Source organism: Salvelinus alpinus, chromosome 6, assembly GCF_045679555.1.
Source record: "Salvelinus alpinus chromosome 6, SLU_Salpinus.1, whole genome shotgun sequence".
NCBI lineage: Eukaryota > Metazoa > Chordata > Actinopteri > Salmoniformes > Salmonidae > Salvelinus > Salvelinus alpinus.
In genome coordinates, this window is record NC_092091.1 from 11,052,187 (window position 1) to 11,075,323 (window position 23,137).

General features: G+C 42.1%; 1 protein-coding gene across 1 annotated transcript in view; it reads right to left on the minus strand.

Moving 5' to 3' along the window:
* LOC139578130 (inositol hexakisphosphate and diphosphoinositol-pentakisphosphate kinase 1-like) overlaps positions 1-16,096 on the minus strand; it is a 70,141-nt gene extending 54,045 nt beyond the window's left edge. The window contains 9 exon segments of the mRNA XM_071405375.1: positions 17-138; positions 471-632; positions 2,350-2,451; positions 2,777-2,931; positions 3,333-3,418; positions 3,513-3,603; positions 4,427-4,622; positions 4,890-5,473; positions 16,008-16,096. Coding sequence (XP_071261476.1) covers positions 17-138; positions 471-632; positions 2,350-2,451; positions 2,777-2,931; positions 3,333-3,418; positions 3,513-3,603; positions 4,427-4,622; positions 4,890-5,057 — 1,082 coding nt within the window. The 5' untranslated portion in view covers positions 5,058-5,473; positions 16,008-16,096.
* Positions 16,097-23,137: the final 7,041 nt, after the last annotated feature.

Below are 23,137 nucleotides of genomic sequence, written 5' to 3' on the forward strand. Positions count from 1 at the left end.
AGCCTGCCTCACCTACCCCAAGACTTTGGCACAGTCGTCATAGTACTTCATGGAGTTCTTCACAAAGCTGAAGCCGTTGACGTCACAGACGAAGGAGTGGCCGTTTGCTCTCAAGAGGTCGAAGCCACATACAGTTTGCTGGGAGAGAAAGAGAGTGTCACTGTCAGACATTGAAACTGAATGATGCCAATCAAGTGGAGGGCATCCCAGTAGTCTAAAGAGGGTTCCTCCCTTCATCTGCACTTACCTGAGAAAACACGACAGATGCTTTTACCTACGCAGCTCTTGCAGATAAAGGAGATGAGGTTGAGGAGAAGAAGCCTCTTCAGACTATTGGGATGCACCGCGAGTTTAAGATGGCTTCAGGTTGAGTGGGTGAGATGACACACACACACACACACACACACACACACACACACACACACACACACACACACACACACAGCGAGTGGTCTGATTGGTTGACTCACCTTGAAGGCCAGGCAGACCTTGCGGGCCACCAGTTTCTCCATGGCGGAGAGCATGACAGGGTAGCGGATCTCCTTCCCCTCGCTGTCCCTCTCCACCTTACCGTCCAGGGCCGGGGACTTCCTTGCCTCAGCATGGGCATAGTCAGGGCCCACTGTGTACACCTGACATCATATCATAGTCAGGGCCCACTGTGTTCACCTGACATCATATCATAGTCAGGGCCCACTGTGTTCACCTGACATCATATCATAGACACATAGTCAGGGCCCACTGTGTTCACCAGACATCATATCATAGACACATAGTCAGGGCCCACTGTGTTCACCTGACATCATATCATAGTCAGGGCCCACTGTGTTCACCTGACATCATATCATAGACACATAGTCAGGGCCCACTGTGTTCACCAGACATCATATCATAGACACATAGTCAGGGCCCACTGTGTTCACCAGACATCATATCATAGTCAGGTCCCACTGTGTTCACCTGACATCATATCATAGACACATAGTCAGGGCCCACTGTGTTCACCTGACATCATATCATAGACACATAGTCAGGGCCCACTGTGTTCACCAGACATCATATCATAGACACATAGTCAGGGCCCACTGTGTTCACCAGACATCATATCATAGTCAGGGCCCACTGTGTTCACCAGACATCATATCATAGTCAGGTCCCACTGTGTTCACCAGACATCATATCATAGTCAGGGCCCACTGTGTTCACCTGACATCATATCATAGTCAGGGCCCACTGTGTTCACCAGACATCATATCATAGTCAGGGCCCACTGTGTTCACCAGACATCATATCATAGTCAGGTCCCACTGTGTTCACCAGACATCATATCATAGTCAGGGCCCACTGTGTTCACCAGACATCATATCATAGTCAGGTCCCACTGTGTTCACCAGACATCATATCATAGTCAGGTCCCACTGTGTTCACCAGACATCATATCATAGTCAGGGCCCACTGTGTTCACCAGACATCATATCATAGTCAGGTCCCACTGTGTTCACCTGACATCATATCATAGTCAGGGCCCACTGTGTTCACCTGACATCATATCATAGTCAGGGCCCACTGTGTTCACCTGACATCATATCATAGACACATAGTCAGGGCCACAGTAGTGATGGGGGGGGGGGGGAGAAACAATACAGTGACATATGGGGATATTATATTGGATGAAATATCGTATCGTTTTGACAATATAATTTTTGCACTAGTTGGGTGAACCTGCATGTTAATTTCCATCAATACTAGTTGTTTTCCCATGGCATCTATCGTGTCCCTCTGCAGCAGACATAAGGTGAGCAATATGTTTAGTTGAGTTTTTTTTTTTATCACCGTTTCTAAATCACAATACATACAGAATTGTGAGTATCGCAATACATATCCTATCAGCACCTTGGTATGGTGATATCATATCGTGATGTCGCTGAAAATCCACAGCCCTAGTCCCCACAGTGTACACCTGATACAGTATTCTCAAGGCTGTAACCGCTGCCAAAGATGCTTCAAAAAAGTACTGATTAAAGGGTCTGAATACTTAAGTAAATATATCCTCATTTATTTTTTTATAAATTAGCAATACAATTCTAAAAACACATTTTTGCTTTGTCATTATGGGGTATTGTGTGTAGATTGATGAGGAGAAAAAACAATTTAATCAATTTTAGAATAAGGACGTAACGCAACAAAATGTGGAAAAAGTCAAAGGGTCTGAATACTTTCCGGAGGCAGTGTATACAGTCCACCAATCGATGAACCTAAACATCAACAAAAGACACACTCCATACAGCCGATCAAACAAATGACTGACTGCAACCAGGCTCACACACCAACACACACTTAAGACGATACCTTGACATCAGTGCCGTCCGTTGGCATGAACTCCTCGTATATGTAGGAGCCAGTCTTCCTCACACAGCTCTCTGGGGAGTACACACTACTGCGGCTCCCTATCTACGAGAGAGAGGAGACAATCAGACCTGGGTTCAAATAGTATCGACAGAGCGCTTGATTGAGCCAGCCAGATGGGATTTTGCACTTTTGGGACTATTCCATTTGTTGGATTATTTCAAGGGGGGGGGGAGGAAATCAAATAAAGTGCAGCTAAAATATCTAAATATGGGGTTGAAAGTTTGGTTTGAGTACTAAGTGTGTACAGTTGAGTTTCGGCCCATTCTGTACAGCATGGCTCCAAAAAAACTCCACCCATCCACTATAATTCCAACAGCAGTTCCTATACAATACAGTGTCTGACTGTCCCTCCCTAGTCCCTCAGTACCTTGCGGAAGAGTCTCTGGCTGCCTCCTCCAGCTGAGGTGGGGTAGTAGACGTAAACGTTATGGTCCTCAGCACTCACAGGCTTCTCCACAAAGGGTTTGGGGAACACCTCCCCGTTCACCTCCACATGATCCTCCCCCTCCACCAGGTTACACTCTAGAATGACATGCCACCCAGACAATCAGAGACAGGGCCTCGAAGCACACTTGAATTATGCCCCATTGGGTAGGGGTTGGTGATACGGTAAGAGCCTTCATCTTCATTAGGCTAGGCGGAACTTGTGGTCTACAGAAAGTACATATTTAAAGGAAGTCGCTGTGCTTCCTTAGCCGCAACACTTCCTCTCGATCTAGCTCATACCGAGACTCACGCACATTGAACCGCCCTCCTGAAGCATTCCAACCAATCGCTCTATGGGAAAACGCCACATTCAGCAGTGCAAGTGGCTACACTTGTAATCTTGGCACCCAGAACCAAATCTTGGGTGCATGCTAGCTAGCTAATTGATTTAATAGTACCAGTCTGTCACAAGAGACAAGTTGCGTTGTAACACTTACCTTCAGGTCTGTCTGGGTCTCGGGTTAACACAGCGTAACGAGGAAGATCAATGCCCTCCTCCTGCAAGATACGATACACCTCCCTCCTGAGGGGACAGAATACAACGTTTATATGGTGGAACGAGTCAGTAGACTTTTACAAAGTATGAACAGGCCAGGAATGACTGTTTACCATCATACCTGTCTTGTATGTAGTACTGCATGTTCAGGTCATTGATGAGAAGTGGGTTTCTGAGTTTGGCGTACTCTACCGCTTTATCCAATGGGAAACCTACACACCCACACATACATAAACACAACCATGTAAATAAATACAGGAAATAGATGTCTTAACCATGGCATTATTGTTCCGTACAGGCTAAATACATGACATTATTGTTCCATGGGTCTGTATACAGGCTAAATACATGACATTATTGTTCCATGGGTCTGTATACAGGCTAAATACATGACATTATTGTTCCATGGGTCTGTATACAGGCTAAATACATGACATTATTGTTCCATGGGTCTGTATACAGGCTAAATACATGACATTATTGTTCCATGGGTCTGTATACAGGCTAAATACATGACATTATTGTTCCATGGGTCTATATACAGGCTAAATACATGACATTATTGTTCCATGGGTCTGTATACAGGCTAAATACATGACATTATTGTTCCATGGGTCTGTATACATGCTAAATACATGACATTATTGTTCCAAGGGTCTGTATACAGGCTAAATACATGACATTATTGTTCCATGGGTCTATATACAGGCTAAATACATTTCCATGTACATTACATTTATCTGAACTCTGTTCTAAGACCAGGCCAACATAAACCAGGTCAGACGCATACTACGGCTAAACACTGGCAAGACGGGACTGTGTGTGTGTGTGTGTGTGTGTGTGTGTGTGTGTGTGTGCGTGCATTCTGTATTTCCTTCCTTTGTGCATGCTTAATGTAGAGATTGTGTATGCATGTATACTACAGGCATATACAGTATTCATCTGTAGCTGTGCAATGTGCATGCATGTGAGAAAACCAGTACCGGATGCACTTAATAGTGTACGGTGGGTCCACATACGTACGTTGGTTTGTACCTTTGGAGTGGAAGGAGACGAGGCAGTCACACAGGGGCCATTTGTCCACGGGCTGGTTGAGGATGACCTCCTCGGGGAAGATGACCACTGTGATGTACTCAAACTTACACAGCCTTTCCATAATCTGGGTCATGGGTTTGGACTTGGACTTCTTCATCATGGAGCAGATGCCCACCACGATCTGCCTCTCTGGAGGCTGGGGGAACCAGAGAGAAGGGGAGGGGTGGATGTAAAGATTCACCGTTTGTCATTTAATGTACATGATGTGTTATAAGATTACTTGTGAAGGCAAAGGCAATTTTTTCCTGTCCTGTCATCTCTCCTCCTTTTCAAAAAGCATTGGAGGAGAAGGTCCAAGGAGAGGGATCTTGGATTCTTCCCCTCAAATGCGGTTTGAGAAGGAGGTGAGGAAGCAAAGGAATCAATGAAAGACTAGGGTTTTTTTCTGCTTCCACGTACACACCGAGTCATAATCCTTGTCGTTGTCCTCCTGCTCCTCTCCTTTTCGCATCTCTCCCTCGTTCTTCATTCTTCCTCCTTCTTCTGAGCCTCGGTGGTCTTCATCGACACAGCCAACCACAAACGTGAGATTCCCACTCTGGTCCCGCCCCTCTCCTCCAGCCTCTGACATCACAGAGTGGGGACGTCACTCGAAGTTCAGCAGCACCGTCGCGTGCCAGTACACAGGCTTAGAGCACCCTACTGATGGCACTGACCATGCTTTTTTAAATTCCCCCTGTTGGTGTGTTGAATGTAATGTAATAATCAGGGGGGTGGGAACAGAGCGGTTTAAGAGCAGCAGGTTTACATAGAGGAGAGTTGAGGTAGTAATTAGAGGGGAGGGTTTATGGGTTAGTCAGGGGTGAGGCAATGGGGGTCAGTGGTGAGGTAGGTAGGTAGAGAGTCCGGGTTGCTAAGGTTGGGGGAGGAGTACCCTCCCTGTGTCAGGAGAAGGGTCTCATTCTGCAAAGTGGCATCGCTCTAGGCTGAAGACGATGAGATGACTGGTTCACAAAAGGTTCCTCCAGTCTCACCACCAGTCAACACCTACAGAGGACAACACAGAAATAAAGACTGAGAAACAGACCAACCCTGAGAGACTGAGTTCAGTGCCTGTGAAGAAGTGCGCATGCTGTCTACTAATGCTGCCTCATCTCTCTAACTCGGCTCTACTCATCTACTGGGTGTCGTACCACTGTTTGGAGTTGCTATGCCCACATGCCGTGAAGAGCATAACTAAAATGGGCCTTCTTTTGTGTCCTGTGATATACAGTCGTTTGTTAAAGTTAGTCCATCCTTATTTTCTAGCCGAAATCACATAGCCTCAATGCAAAACACACAATCTAAATGGACAAAGACATAATTTATATGCAAATTAGCCATTGCAACTTCCGACTGATTATAATCGAGCGTGTCACATATGTACAGTGCGGTGTCCCTCAGGGCAGATGCCTTGGGCCGTTACTCTTCTCTATTTTACAAAATTATTTACCACTGGTCTTACACAAAGCTAGAATGACTATGTACACACTACATGTCAGCACCCAAAGCCAATGAGCTCACTGAAATTCTAAATAACAGTCATTACCCGAATGGCTGATGCTGAGCAGAAATTACAACAAGCATTTTAGATCAGCACTTAAAATACACAGCAAGAGATTTCTTAAGGGTTCTGTTTTGTCCTGCGTGAAAAATAAAGAAATCTGTGTTAACGCGACCCCTAAGTTTAACTTGCTGGTTATCGAAGTAATTTACTGAATTCATAAATTGACGGGGCATCATATGGGACCGACAGGCACGAGTCGGTATTATGTAGCAACATTTTAAATTGTGTTTTTTACATTGGATAAAAGTAGAGACTCAGTGATATAAAATGGTGTATCACACACTAGAGTTGAGGAACAATAGGAAAGTAATTCTGCTTTGAAAGTGTTCGGCCCTCCGTTTCCACGATCAGCTCCTTTGTCTTGCTGACGTTGAGGGAAAGGTTGTTGTCCTGGTACAACACTGCCAGGTCTCTGACCTCCTTCCTTTAGGCTGTCTCATAAGTGGTACCAACAGGATCCTAAACAGCTTCTACTCCCAAGCCATAAGACTGCTAAATACACTCCGTATACAAAACATTTGTGGATTTATTCCTTGTGTTATTATTTTTTATATTACTTCACTTTCTTTTTTTCCCCCTCTCTGTATTGTTGGGAAGGGCCCCGTAAGTAAGCACTGTTAGTCTACACGTTTTGTTAATAAGCATGTGACAAATGAAAAATTGATCTGATTTGAAACAAAAACAACTCCTTTCATGATATGCTATAGAATGCTAGCACGCTAGCTAAACCCACATGCTTCTTTCAGACAGCTCCTGCCCACACATATCTCAACTTTGTCACACATAACATGTGACCATGGGTAACACCGGTCCCCAGAATAGCCTGCCCTCCTTTCAGGGGGGGGTTGAAAGAGGGCCAGGGGTGGACAGAGTAGAGAAAAGTATCGGGTGCAGAGGCCTACACTAGTAACACTACCCAAACATAATTCATCACTCTCCTCTATGGCGTTGACACGGACAGGCTGCACTAAACCAAGTGGAAGCCCATCTCGGACACCCGAGGACGGGAGATAAACTCATAAATACATAGCTACAACGACAGTGTGAAGACACTCAACACCACCGCGCTCGAAGAAACACAGCAGTAAGGCTATCAGGCCTTGAGGGACAGGGGGAGATAGGACTGGGGGAGATAGGACTGGTGGGTTGAGGATGAGGAGAATAGTGGTACTGGAATGCAGGCCCCTTCAGTTTCACACATTTATGGCTAATGTATGATGGTTTAACACCTAGTGTTGATGGTTGAACAACTAGTGATGATGGTTGACTTTCAATCTGGTAGATATTACTGTTCTATTCTATTATGACGATATACCCTTCAATCATTCACTTAAAAAGTACCAAAAGAAACAGGATGTAGCAACTGCAGATTGCCCCTTTAAAGAATTAGGTCCGCCTGCGCGTCCGTCTGCCCTAATGCCTGCCCTAATGCCTGCCCTAATGCCTGTGCGTCCGCCTGCCCTAAAGCCTGCCCTAAAGCCTGCCCTAATGCCTGTGCGTCCGCCTGCCCTAATGCCTGCCCCAATGCCTGTGCGTCCGTCTGTCCTAATGCCGGCGCGTCAGTCTGTCCTAATGCCTGCGCGTCCGCCTGCCCTAATGCCTGCCCTAATGCCTGCGTGTCCGTCTGCCCTAAAGCCTGCCCTAACGCCTGCGTGTCCGCCCGTCCTAACGCCTGCGTGTCCGCCCGTCCTAACGCCTGCGTGTCCGCCCGTCCTAACGCCTGCGTGTCCGTCCGTCCTAACGCCTGCGTGTCCGTCCGTCCTAACGCCTGCGTGTCCGTCCGTCCGTCCTAACGCCTGCGTGTCCGTCCGTCCGTCCTAACGCCTGCGTGTCCGCCCGTCCTAACGCCTGCGTGTCCGTCCTAACGCCTGCGTGTCCGTCCGTCCGTCCTAACGCCTGAGTGTGCGTCTGTCGTAACGCCTGCGTGTCTTTGTTTCTAGTCTCCAATCCTTGCTGTGCTTCATTCATCCCTTTACCTCACCATCTCAATTTTTATAAGATTCAGCCTTCATTAAAAGGCACTACTTCTGCCGACGCCTACGATGCCCCCCTCCTCCTCCGACGTCCTCCTCCTCCTACGATGCCCTCCTCCTCCTCCTACGATGCCCCCCTCCTCCTCCGACGTCCTCCTCCTCCTACGATGCCCTCCTCCTCCTACGATGCCCTCCTACGATGCCCCCCTCCTCCTCCGACGTCCTCCTCCTCCGACGCCTACAACGTCCTCCTCCTCTTCCGACGCCTATGACTAATTAAATCCAAGATGGCTGACAGAACACGTCCCCATCTCCCTCGGGCATCGACCGACCCACTGTCTGGGTGGTGGAGGTGACCCAGTGCCAGACAAAGTGTGACAAACCCAATAAAGGCTTTTAACCTTTGAGTCAGTAACCTTTGTGACAGTGTCCTGTAGAAAGGCCTCGCTTCCACCAATGTTTATGATTAGGGGGGGATCATCAACTGAGCTCTCAGAAAAGGTACTCACTATCCCACTCACTGATAACAGGCCCAATGACGGCCACTGATTGGTTGAATACTAAGGGAGTGAGGTGGTTGGAGTTATCAACAAAGCAGCATGAATAAAATATACCAAGCTTTCAAACTACCGGGAGTTTTTTTTGAGAAGACATATAAAGTGATCTGTGCATTTGAACAGCAGAGTAAACACACCCATTTTACTTCTGCATGTCAAAAACCCGAATGAACACAGCTTCACGCTGACACGGATTACATTATACTATTTAGAATGAGCAGTCAGCTCACGAACGAACGAACGCACGACAGGGAGAACGCAACAAGCATGCAGATGCAATCTGACCGGGGATAGCTCGCTAACATGTCACAACTAGCCAGTTAACTTGCAATCTGAAATAACTTCATACAGTGGCAAGTGGATCTGGTGGATCACATCAGACAACCCAAGAATATTGCTGAACTGAAACAGTTTTGTAAAGAGGAATGGTCCAAAATTCCTCCTGTCCATTGTGCAGGTCTGATCCGCAACTACAGAAAACTTTTGGTTGAGGTTATTGCTGCCAAAGGAGGGTCAACCAGTTATTAAATCCACCCTGCACTGTGAATGTTTACACGGTGTGTTCAATAAAGACATGAAAACGTATAATTGTTTGTGTGTTATTAGTTTAAGCAGACTGTTTGTCTATTGTTGTGACCTAGATGAAGATCAGATCAAGTTTTAGGACCAATTTATGCAGATATCCAGGTATTTCCAAAGGGTTCACATACTTTGTTCTTGCCACCATCTGTACACATTTACCTCATTTTTATGAGCATTTAAAACAATCCATAATCCAACCATACTTTAGGGGCGGGTTGCCACTGCCAATGACACAGACAACCGTCTGTGCAAATACAGGAGCCATATGCTGTCCATTAAAGGGCGTTTCATTTCTAAAGGGATTGAAGAAGACTGCAAAGACCGGCACAGTCAGAGTATTGTTGTCTGCCACTAGCCACTTACTTGTGTTGATTGACAGCAGCATAGAAGCGTTCACTGTGAAAACAAAGTAGGCCATCATGACTAGTTAGTCACTTAGACTAACAGTTATTATCAGAACACTGACTTCATACAGCCTAACAGGTATTATCAGAACACAGACTTCATACAGCCTAACAGGTATTATCAGAACACAGACTTCATACAGCCTAACAGGTATTATCAGAACACTGACTTCATACAGCCTAACAGGTATTATCAGAACACTGACTTCATACAGCCTAACAGTTATTATCAGAACACTGACTTCATACAGCCTAACAGGTATTATCAGAACACAGACTTCATACAGCCTAACAGGTATTATCAGAACACAGACTTCATACAGCCTAACAGGTATTATCAGAACACTGACTTCATACAGCCTAACAGGTATTATCAGAACACTGACTTCATACAGCCTAACAGGTATTATCAGAACACTGACTTCATACAGCCTAACAGGTATTATCAGAACACTGACTTCATACAGCCTAACAGGTATTATCAGAACACTGACTTCATACAGCCTAACAGGTATTATCAGAACACTGACTTCATACAGCCTAACAGGTATTATCAGAACACAGACTTCATACAGCCTAACAGTTACTATCAGAACACTGACTTCATACAGCCTAACAGGTATTATCAGAACACTGACTTCATACAGCCTAACAGGTATTATCAGAACACAGACTTCATACAGCCTAACAGGTATTATCAGAACACAGACTTCATACAGCCTAACAGTTACTATCAGAACACAGACTTCATACAGCCTAACAGGTATTATCAGAACACAGACTTCATACAGCCTAACAGGTATTATCAGAACACAGACTTCATACAGCCTAACAGGTATTATCAGAACACTGACTTCATACAGCCTAACAGTTACTATCAGAACACAGACTTCATACAGCCTAACAGGTATTATCAGAACACAGACTTCATACAGCCTAACAGTTACTATCAGAACACAGACTTCATACAGCCTAACAGGTATTATCAGAACACAGACTTCATACAGCCTAACAGTTACTATCAGAACACAGACTTCATACAGCCTATCAGTTATTATCAGAACACAGACTTCATACAGCCTATCAGTTATTATCAGAACACAGACTTCATACAGCCTAACAGGTATTATCAGAACACTGACTTCATACAGCCTAACAGGTATTATCAGAACACAGACTTCATACAGCCTAACAGGTATTATCAGAACACAGACTTCATACAGCCTAACAGTTATTATCAGAACACTGACTTCATACAGCCTAACAGGTATTATCAGAACACAGACTTCATACAGCCTAACAGGTATTATCAGAACACAGACTTCATACAGCCTAACAGGTATTATCAGAACACTGACTTCATACAGCCTAACAGGTATTATCAGAACACAGACTTCATACAGCCTAACAGGTATTATCAGAACACAGACTTCATACAGCCTAACAGGTATTATCAGAACACTGACTTCATACAGCCTAACAGGTATTATCAGAACACTGACTTCATACAGCCTAACAGGTATTATCAGAACACTGACTTCATACAGCCTAACAGTTACTATCAGAACACAGACTTCATACAGCCTAACAGTTACTATCAGAACACAGACTTCATACAGCCTAACAGTTACTATCAGAACACAGACTTCATACAGCCTAACAGGTATTATCAGAACACAGACTTCATACAGCCTAACAGGTATTATCAGAACACAGACTTCATACAGCCTAACAGTTATTATCAGAACACAGACTTCATACAGCCTAACAGTTATTATCAGAACACAGACTTCATACAGCCTAACAGGTATTATCAGAACACAGACTTCATACAGCCTAACAGGTATTATCAGAACACAGACTTCATACAGCCTAACAGGTATTATCAGAACACAGACTTCATACAGCCTAACAGGTATTATCAGAACACTGACTTCATACAGCCTAACAGGTATTATCAGAACACTGACTTCATACAGCCTAACAGGTATTATCAGAACACTGACTTCATACAGCCTAACAGGTATTATCAGAACACTGACTTCATACAGCCTAACAGTTACTATCAGAACACAGACTTCATACAGCCTAACAGGTATTATCAGAACACTGACTTCATACAGCCTAACAGGTATTATCAGAACACTGACTTCATACAGCCTAACAGGTATTATCAGAACACTGACTTCATACAGCCTAACAGGTATTATCAGAACACTGACTTCATACAGCCTAACAGGTATTATCAGAACACTGACTTCATACAGCCTAACAGGTATTATCAGAACACAGACTTCATACAGCCTAACAGGTATTATCAGAACACAGAGACAGAAGCGAGACTGTGCACAGGTGATTATTATTATTTATTTTTAAATATTTTTTCAAAAATAGCCTCCACTGCTTAAATCTTTAACAAATCTGTTCATCATTATGTTCAATAGTCTGGAGTGGACTGAACGTACAGACGAGAAATGACAATACCTCATTCCCCACCGCCGGCCACCCATCACAGAAATAGCCTAAGCCCTCTAGTCTCCATACCCCAACACTCCTTGACCCAGATGCCATCTACAGCAGGACAATACTCACAGCTTTGAGAAAAGCACGACAAAATGCTTACTGTACAGCGAGTAACGCGCGACAAAATGCTTACTGTACAGCGAGTAACGCGCGACATAATGCTTACTGTACAGCGAGTAACGAGCGACATAATGCTTACTGTACAGCGAGTAACGCGCGACAAAGTGCTTACTGTACAGCGAGTAACGCGCGACATAACGCTTACTGTACAGCGACATAACGCTTACTGTACAGCGACATAACGCTTACTGTACAGCGACATAACGCTTACTGTACAGCGACATAACGCTTACTGTACAGCGACATAACGCTTACTGTACAGCGACATAACGCTTACTGTACAGCGACATAACGCTTACTGTACAGCGACATAACGCTTACTGTACAGCGACATAATGCTTACTGTACAGCGACATAATGCTTACTGTACAGCGACATAATGCTTACTGTACAGCGACAAATGCTTACTGTACAGCGAGGAACCCGCGACAAATGCTTACTGTACAGCGAGGAACGCACCACAAAATGCTTACTGTACAGCGAGGAACGCGCGACAAATGCTTACTGTACAGCGAGGAACGCACCACAAAATGCTTACTGTACAGCGAGGAACGCACAACAAAATGCTTACTGTATATGCAACCAACCTGCGAGTTGGGGGCCTTGCAACATTACAAGGGGAAAACAAGGCAATTGTCAAACAATGAAACAGAAGTTTTAAAAAAAAGGTCACCACTGACTGATGGCTTATATTAGCAAACATCACTTTAGCTTAGAGGTAGCTGACTAAACTCCACTGTGAAGGAAGTTTCTGATGAACTGCACTCAGAGTGGAGTGTGAGTGGAGTTGAGAGGTCGGAAATCCTGCTCATAGCTCATGGAGGAGTGCCTGCGCACCGCTCCCGTGCTCCACATCCTGTCCACCTGCTCTACTAAAAATCGCAACAACAAAAAAAACTGCCACACCAAATTCGCTCCTTTCATAAAAATAAAATAAATCACAATTTAACCAATACCCATCTATTTTTCTGATTACCGGGAACTAGCATTTGGTTAAGTATTGAAACCAAAATGAATTTGAATTAAAAAGTATTTGAATAAACATGAAACGGTGACTGTTAGAAGCGCTCGTCATTTCAAATAGGCTACATGTCATATTAAACAGTATATTAACACTCTGAATAGGCTACATGTCATATTAAACAGCATATTAACACTCTGAATATGCTACATGTCATATTAAACAGCATATTAACACTCTGAATAGACTACATGTCATATTAAACAGCATATAAACACTCTGAATAGGCTACATGTCATATTAAACAGCATGTAAACACTCTGAATAGACTACATGTCATATTAAACAGCATATAAACACTCTAAATAGACTACATGTCATATTAAACAGCATATAAACACTCTGAATAGGCTACATGTCATATTAAACAGCATATAAACACTCTGAATAGGCTACATGTCATATTAAACAGCATATAAACACTCTGAATAGGCTACATGTCATATTAAACAGCATATAAACACTCTGAATAGGCTACATGTCATATTAAACAGTATATAAACACTCTGAATTGGCTACATGTCATATTAAACAGTATATAAACACTCTGAATAGGCTACATGTCATATTAAACAGCATATAAACACTCTGAATAGACTACATGTCATATTAAACAGCATATAAACACTCTGAATAGGCTACATGTCATATTAAACAGTATATAAACACTCTGAATTGGCTACATGTCATATTAAACAGTATATAAACACTCTGAATAGGCTACATGTCATATTAAACAGCATATAAACACTCTGAATAGGCTACATGTCATATTAAACAGTATATAAACACTCTGAATTGGCTACATGTCATATTAAACAGTATATAAACACTCTGAATAGGCTACATGTCATATTAAACAGCATATAAACACTCTGAATAGACTACATGTCATATTAAACAGCATATAAACACTCTGAATAGGCTACATGTCATATTAAACAGCATATAAACACTCTGAATAGGCTACATGTCATATTAAACAGCATATAAACACTCTAAATAGACTACATGTCATATTAAACAGCATATAAACACTCTGAATAGGCTACATGTCATATTAAACAGCATGTAAACACTAAATAGGTCAGGAGCCAGACAGGAAACCTAAGAAAAAACTAAATCTATTATTTAGGCTATATTACTTCCATTATTTCAAGGCTATAGCCTACAAAGAAATACACTGAAGCATTTGCAAGAAGTACGACACAACAGGCTAGTATGGACATAAAGCTCTCAGTATTTAAACATTTAGTTGTATGTACACTAACAAAAATGAACAAAACTTAAGATATGATTTTTTTTTAAATAAATACTTTACTACAATGACACACTTATTAGCTACCCACCTCATTCCTTTCTTTTATCATGTGCACGTAGTAAGTCACCTTGATTTTGCACCTGTGTGTTTTATCAGTTTCTTTATGACAATATTTAGCTAATTCCATGCCAGTAGCTTAAGCAATAGCAGCACACAAATGCATGGGATGGACCTCTCTCTGTACGAAGAGAGCTGCATTCTCCTTTAGTTATATACAATCGCAATCTGACAGAAACTTCCTCCATATGTAACGTCATTAATTAAGATAAAAATCACAAGTTACCAAACCCGTTCCACAGTAATGGATAACACTTGAGATCCCTTCAGTCGCCACAGATTTGGGAAAATCTGCATTTTGTTTTTATGCCCCAAATGTGTGGAACAATCTGCAGAGTTCACTGCAGTTAGATGTGCTGGTGTCACTCAGGCAGTTTACATTATTGATTGAGGACTTATTTGTAGCTGAATGTGATTGCTTTAATTAAATGGTGTTTTTTTAAACATTTTAATTGTCTTATTGTGCTGAATTGTATTGTTTTATACACATGTGTATGTTGTTTTAATATTCTGTTTTTATTGTTATGTGTATGGCACATGGCTCTCTTGTAAAAGAGATTTTAATCTCAATGTGACTTCCTGTTTAAATAAATGATGGGCGGCCATGCGTGAGCGTTAGCGCTACTGGAAGCAGGCAAGAAGGCCAATGCTTCAGCCTTTGAGAATTTCTGTCCGACCTCCAGTCAAAAGTGGGCATGCTCAGTTCCAGCTCCACTTCACCAATGGAGTGGAGCAAAGACCAGGCTTTGTGGAATTCAGCTCCAACTACATCGATTCACCCAAGGTCAATACTTCAAAAAAAAAATATTATTAATTCCACCAAACCTGGGGTGTAATCATTATGAAATTCTGTTGCAAACGGTTTACTCCAAACAATAGTTATATTGGATAAATCCAGGTAGTTTACTTCTGCTCCTGTGTGGTTCTTATACAATAAACGGTTACCGCAATTACACCCCTGGGGCAATTGTTGCAAAAACGTTTATTAAACAGAAGCAAACGGAACGCAACGGGGAGGGAAATAACATCATTTGTCCAATATAAACTCTCGTTTTGCTCAGTTTGGTTCATAAACGGTTTCCATATTGGAAATACGCCCCAGGTCTCTGCTCCACTCCGTTGGAGTTCATCAGAGTTTAGTCAGCTATATTTTTATTTTGGGAACAAGCTTTGGAACCTGTCTGTCACGAATGGTTCAAGTGTATTCATCTCCTGTCAAGAAAGAGTGACAATGTTCTTGTTGCCGCGCGCGAACACTACTGTAACAACCTTGCCTCCATGCCAAATGTTTTTGCGTGCAAATAAATAGTAACAACGTAGCCCACTTCGCTAGTCAACTTTACCTTACAGCCAACACACTGCAGTGACGATAAATATTGGTAAATGAGTGTTGCGGTGCTCAATTAAAGTTACTTACCACTAAATATTAACCAGCTGTCAACTTCCTTCTCCCTCGGTAGTTGTTTTTGTCGTGCACGCGGGCTTCCCCTTTCCTTTGAAGTGAGATTTAGTTCTTTAAAACAAAGGCCTTTGTCACTGCCATCTATCGTCTGGAGTGTGTGAGAACATGACCTTGATTGGAAATCAATTTTGTGTTTCTGATAATGAGCTCACAGTGCTATCATAAGTACATAGAAACAAATGATTTACAATGTTTTAAATTATTACGTTCTTGGTACGGTTATTTTATTTAGAAGGAGAATTCTGCTACCTATTATACGTTTGACAGGCTAGGGATATGAAATCTTGGGGAGGGTGTCTTTGTCAAGCATTTGATTTACAATGTTGCCTTTGTAAATAAAAATACAATTCAATGGCAAGAAAAAAATCTTAGGCTGAAGGATTGGTACAGAGCACAGGTAGGTAGGATTCAATTGATTGAAAAGCCATAATGTTCTCTCATCGGTTTAAAAAAAAAAAGCTAAATCAAATGTCTCAACATAAAATTCCACTCAGTGTAAATGAGTTCACTGTGAAACACTATTTTTGTGTCAACCTGACAAATAAACATTCTACCTACACGGGGGAAAAAATGAACGTTATTAAATGGTTATTCCTCAGATTTTAAGGTTCCTTGGAGAACTGTTGCCCGATAAAAAAACTTTGAGTTAAGTGTGGGGGGGGTTCTTGACATGGCATCCGGGGTTCTTTAAAATTCTTAAAGTTATTGAAAAGTATCCCTTTCATAGCACACAGAAAATTGGCCAGTGTTTAACTAGGGTTGATTTTTCAGTGTTCAATTTCTAGTGTTGATTCAGGAGTTAAATTAACACTGAGAAGAGTTTTACATTTGACATTTTCAGACGCTCTTATCCAGGGCGGCTTACATTTAGTGTATTCATCTTAAGATAGCTAGGTGGAACATCCACAGATCTCAGTCATAGTAAGTACATTTTTCCTCAATAAAGTAGCTATCGGAAAAGTCAGTACTAGTAGAAAATAAAAAGTTCAATTAACATTCGGTGGCGTAAAAGAACCCCAGTGTAGGTGTAATGCCGCGTTCACCTGCTAGTCGGAACTAGGAAACAACAAATTAGCAAGTCGGAAATGTCTGCATTTCCTAGTTCCGACTAGCACATGAACACAGCATTTATAACCAGAGTTTAACCAAAACCATGGCCATCATTATCATATTTCCCAGCATGCTGCTTTGCAGGTTGATTTCATTTTATTTTATGTTTTTGAGTTGATTGATGAATTAATGTTATGCTACTCAAATGTAAATAACATAAATTTTTTCTAAACTAATCCAATCAATTATTTTGACTTATTTGACCTGTTATTGAAATGGTTGTTCCATTTTAGATGCTTTACATCCCTCAAACTCAACTCTGGACCTTGAAGCCAGTTCCACTGCATATCTTCATTGTTCCCTGCTAATCAGGGACTTATTTAGACCTGGAACAAAAGTACTGTACTTATCAGGAAAAACAGAAAACCAGCAGTCTCCGGACCTCGTGGGGTAAGAGTTGAATACCACTGCTTTGGGTAGTCTCATATCTTAGTCTTCCTAACCTTGGCAGTCTTTCTGAATGCAGGTTGCGGGTGAATAAAAATTCCAAATGTTGGATATCCCCACTCTGGCTGGATTCCAATAGAAATTTCACATTACTTTGCAAGCCAGGATAATGTGACTTGAAGGCCTGATGTGGCCTGTAAACCATGAGTTTCAGTCCACTTTATTAGGGTAAAACTAGGCCCTCAGAATAAGGCCTTAGGAAATGTGTATTTTATTGTCTTCAATCATTTCATTTGAATGATAACATCACTTAGGATCTCACTTGGTGAAGATCACAGGACTGAAAATGAATGAATGCAACAACCATGTCTCTGTCACTAGCAAACACAGTCAAGGGTGATACTGTAACTCTACAATTCACTCGAAAGGGACGCTGGGAAATATGCAAATAAGGCTCAACACCAGTGGAGGCTCATAATAATGGCTGGAATGGAGTATATTGGCTGGAATGGAGTCAATGGAATGGTATCAAACACATCACTCCATTCCGGCCATTATTATGAGCCGTCCTTCCCGCAGCAACGTCAAATGTTTCACTGTTAGTCTACACCTGTTGTTTACGAAGCATGTGACGAATACATTACAGTCGTGGCCAAAAGTTTTGAGAATGACACAAATATTAATTTCACAAAGTCTGCTGCCTCAGTTTGTATGATGGCAATTTGCATATACGCCAGAATGTTATGAAGAGTGATCAGATGAATTGCATTTAATTGCAAAGTCCCTCTTTGCCATGCAAATGAACTGAATCCCCCAAAAACATTTCCACTGCATTTCAGCCCTGCCACAAAAGGACCAGCTGACATCATGTCAGTGATTCTCTCATCAACACAGGTGTGAGTGTTGACGAGGACAAGGCTGGAGATCACTCTGTCATGCTGATTGAGTTTGAATAACAGACTGGAGCTTCAAAAGGAGGGTGGTGCTTGGAATCATTGTTCCTCTCTTAACCATGGTTACCTGCAAGGAAACACGTGCCGTCATCATTGCTTTGCACAAAAAGGGCTTCACAGGCAAGGATATTGCTGCCAGTAAGATTGCACCTAAATCAACCATTTATCAGATCATCAAGAACTTCAAAGAGAGCGGTTCAATTGTTGTGAAGAAGGCTTCAGGGTGCCCAAGAAAGTCCAGCAAGCGCCAGAACCGTCTCCTAAAGTTGATTCAGCTGCGGGATCGGGACACCACCAGTACAGAGCTTGTTCAGGAAGGGCAGCAGGCAGGTGTGAGTGCATCTGCACGCACAGTGAGGCGAAGCCTTTTGGAGGATGGCCTGGTGTCAAGAAGGGCAGCAAAGAAGCCACTTCTCTCCAGGAAAAACATCAGGGACAGACTGATATTCTGCAAAAGGTACAGGGGTTGGACTGCTGAGGACTGGGGTAAAGTCATTTTCTCTGATGAATCCCCTTTCCAATTGTTCCAATTGTTTGGAGAGGAGTCTGTGTGCTGTTTTTAGGTCCAGTGTGAGCTCACAGGCATCTGATGGGGAAGACCAAGACAAATAAGAGAATGTCACTTAATAATCTCAAATAACGCTTTTCAGAAAACCTCTGACAAATTCCAAAAGATTCCAGAAACCAGACCACTTAAGAGGCACAACACAAGTACCGTAAGTGTTGAGAAGTATACTGTACGTAGTAGTATTACTGTACGTTTAGGGTTAAGTACCTTACTCAAGGTCACAATGGCAGGAGACGGTATCTAGGATACCTAGAATCCCCTCGGATTCTTTGGATTCAAAGTTTTTGTGGACACAGATTTGTCTTCTGAGCCTCCACGCTCCTCATATTTCATTGGATATTCTGCGACTTGTCATCGTTATATTTCACTGCAGTCATGAAGACTTAGATTTCTGGAACCGGAACTCTCCATTATGGGCCACACTGTAGAGAAAAGTAGAAAAAAATGAATCGTCATTCAGTATCACATACACAAAGACACACGCCGATGTCCCACCCAATACCTGCTGTCCTATTAGTGACAACTCTCAATAGTAGCCAACCTTAAAGAGGTCTGTGACATTAAAAGGCAAAGAAAAGAGGTCAACAAACAATTATCACACTACTGTTCTTACCATTATGGGAGTTATACTATCAATGTCTCGGTCTAAACAACATCAGTTAAAAGTTTGTTTGGCACAATTTCAATAACGATAACTACCCTTAAAATTCATGTCACATGAATACTGTCGACACAAATATCTACATACTTGAATTTCACCAGTCTACAGTGTGGATCTCTCAGTGCAGCAGACAGTAGCGTAAATCCTGAACGGCCTAGGTGTCATGTCCAGCTGTCTCAGGTGTGAGGAGCTGAGAGCTGAGGCCAATGCTACACAGAATTTGGGAGTCAGATTACATTCGACCTAAAGACTGTAAGGCCTTGTCCACAGCTGTCAGGGGGATTGTGTTCGAGGCTTGCATTCTATTGTTTTCTGGATGATTTTTGTTTTTTGGCCAGAAGATTCAAATTTCTGTTGAGAAATGTAAGAAACACATACTGTATGAAGTATGACATGGTGTTGGATGAAGTATAAAGTAGTGTTAGATGAAGTATAAAGTAGTGTTGGATAAGGTATAAAGTAGTGTTGGATAAGGTATAAAGTAGTGTTGAATCAAATCAAATCAAATCAAATTTATTTTATATAGCCCTTCGTACATCAGCTAATATCTCGAAGTGCTGTACAGAAACCCAGCCTAAAACCCCAAACAGCAAGCAATGCAGGTGTAGAATCAAGTATAAAGTAGTGTTGGATGAAGTATAAAGTAGTGTTGGATAAGGTATAAAGTAGTGTTGGATAAGGTATAAAGTAGTGTTGGATAAGGTATAAAGTAGTGTTGAATCAAGTATAAAGTAGTGTTGGATGAAGTATGAAGTAGTGTTGAATCAAGTATAAAGTAGTGTTGGATGAAGTATAAAGTAGTGTTGGATAAGGTATAAAGTAGTGTTGGATAAGGTATAAAGTAGTGATGAATCAAGTATAAAGTAGTGTTGAATCAAGTATAAAGTAGTTGAATCAAGTATAAAGTAGTGTTGGATGAAGTATAATTCGTTAAGAATTCAAGCTGAATACAAGTTGAATGAGCTAAATATAGTAAAATTCAAACATGGCCATCGGAGATGTGACATTAGTAACAGACCTTATGCATTTCCATGGACATACAGTAGATATATTAATGAGGATGATCCATTTGCACACTGACACTCAGGCGTAGACAGAGACGGCCCTGGCGTGCCTGCAGACGGGTCTGTATGGGTCCTGTGGGCTCTCTGTCAAGAAGAAGCCGGTGTGGGGAGGCTCCTGGTCCCATCATGAAACAGGACATGAGAGGCCAGTCTGTACTGTGGCATAAGGAATCAGTGTTCCCTAAAAACCAACACTCACCCCTCTCAAACCCCCCCTCCACCTCTCAGACACCACTCGGGCTCTACAGTGTACGTTTGGATATGATTATGTATTAAAGGCGAAGGCAGTGGAGGTAGTAATAACCTCTTAGGCGCCCTTTTTCTTCTCCCCAGAGCCTAATTGGTCGACCGGCCGCAACTGGTGCCAGTACTCTTGGGTCAGTGGTGGCCATCTTGTTTTTTTTTACCCGGGAAGAAACTAGTGCCTTGTTCCTAGTAAATAGTTTACAAGGAAAGAGAACTAGAGGGGTGAAGAGGTTTGTGTAAAGAACGCAGTGGCATGTCATTTAGCTCAGGTACAGAGTGAGTCGTTTAGAACATTAAGAGCCACCAGAGAGGGATATATAAGCTTCGATCCATCTTGTGACGGAGGGAAAAAACAGTTGGATAAACTCTGTATATGTCATTGTTTGTCCTGACTAAATTAGCCACATAGTCAATGGTAAAAAAAAATAAAAAACTGTCCAGTTGGATACTTACAGTGAGTTTCAAAAGTATTGGGACAGTGACCATTTTGTTGTTTTGTCTCTGTACTCCAGCACTTTGGATTTGAAATGATACAATGACTACAGAGGTTAAAGTGCAGACTGTCAGCTTTAATTTTAGGGTTTTTTCATTCATATCAGGTGAACCGTTTAGAAATTGGGACAAATTCACTTATGTGTATTAAAGTAGTCAAAAGTGTAGTATTTGGTCCCGTATTCCTAATGCGCAAAGGTTACATCAAGCTTGTTGGATGCATTTTGCTGTTTGTTTTGGTTGTGTTTCAGATTTTGTGCCTAATAAAAATGAATGGCAAATAATGTATTTTGTCATTTTGGGGTAACTTTTACTGTAAATAAGAATAGAATATGTTTCTAAACACTTCTACGTTAATGAGGACGCTACCATGATTACGGATAATCCTGAATGATTCGTGAATAATGATGAGTGAGAAACTTAGAGACCCACAAATATCATCAGACATGCTCACCTCAACATTACAATTATACAGCAGCTGTAACTTTCTCACTGATCATTATTCATAGTGATTAACAATGTGATACAGTACACACGTGTGTTCCTGTATAGTAGCTAAACTAGCTACTGTATAACAGTTACAACTTCCACTCTAGTCTCAGTGTGTGATTAAAACATCACTTTTGAGACACTGTTTTGTCACCTAACAAAATGTTTACAGCACATCAATAGACTGTGCCTTTAAGTGCCTACCTGTAACTCTACACATTCACCAGTCTCTTCCCATAATACAATGTTCAACAGATGATTTCCAGTAGGTCCGGTTTGCCTAGACATCCCAATAAGTTGGCAAAGCAGAGGGAGCCATAAATTGGGGTATAAATTGCGTAAACAGATATGTAGGCTATATATTTAGTGACTAGGCCTTGCCTCCCATAATACAGCTAGCTATTCATTTATATGGAGGGCTGTGGGGGGGGGGGAATCTGTCTACTCCCCTGACAGACAGTGAGAGGCTGTGTCAACAGAGCCCTGAGCGGAGGGAGAGGAGATGGAAGGCTGAGTGAAAGGAGCCCTGAGCGGAGGGAGAGGAGATTGAAGGTTGAGTGAAAGGAGCCATTATGTCTAGCCCTGTGGCCCCAAGTCATGATGGAGGAGAGTGATGAGTAGACGCATTAACGCCAAGGGAGGGACTATTACAGTGCAGTATACAACTAAGCCCCATAGAGATGACTGGAGAGTTTGGATAATCCCCTGCGGCTCATTACTGTCTCCAAGTGACAGCGCCATCTGTTGGTTGTGAAGATTAACTGCAGGAGTGAATAGCAGGAATCCATCAATGCGAATTAATTTTATCCACCTTCTTAAAATGAAGTCTGGAGTTTGTGTGCTTGTATTTGTCTGTTACTGTTAATGTCCTTTGGAAATATTGTAATGTTTATTTAAAAATGTTCTCTATCTCTTTATCAGACCAGGGTTCAAATTATATTTATATTGTATTTCAATTACTGTCAAATACATTTCAAGGTATGCATTTCAATATTTTTTCTTTGAAAGTACAAATAGTTGAGTATTGAATTGTATTTGGAAATACATTAGGAAACTATTGGCATGTTTTTTTAAATACAAATATTTAAATACAGGTCTGTTTGGTCCTCAGGGTA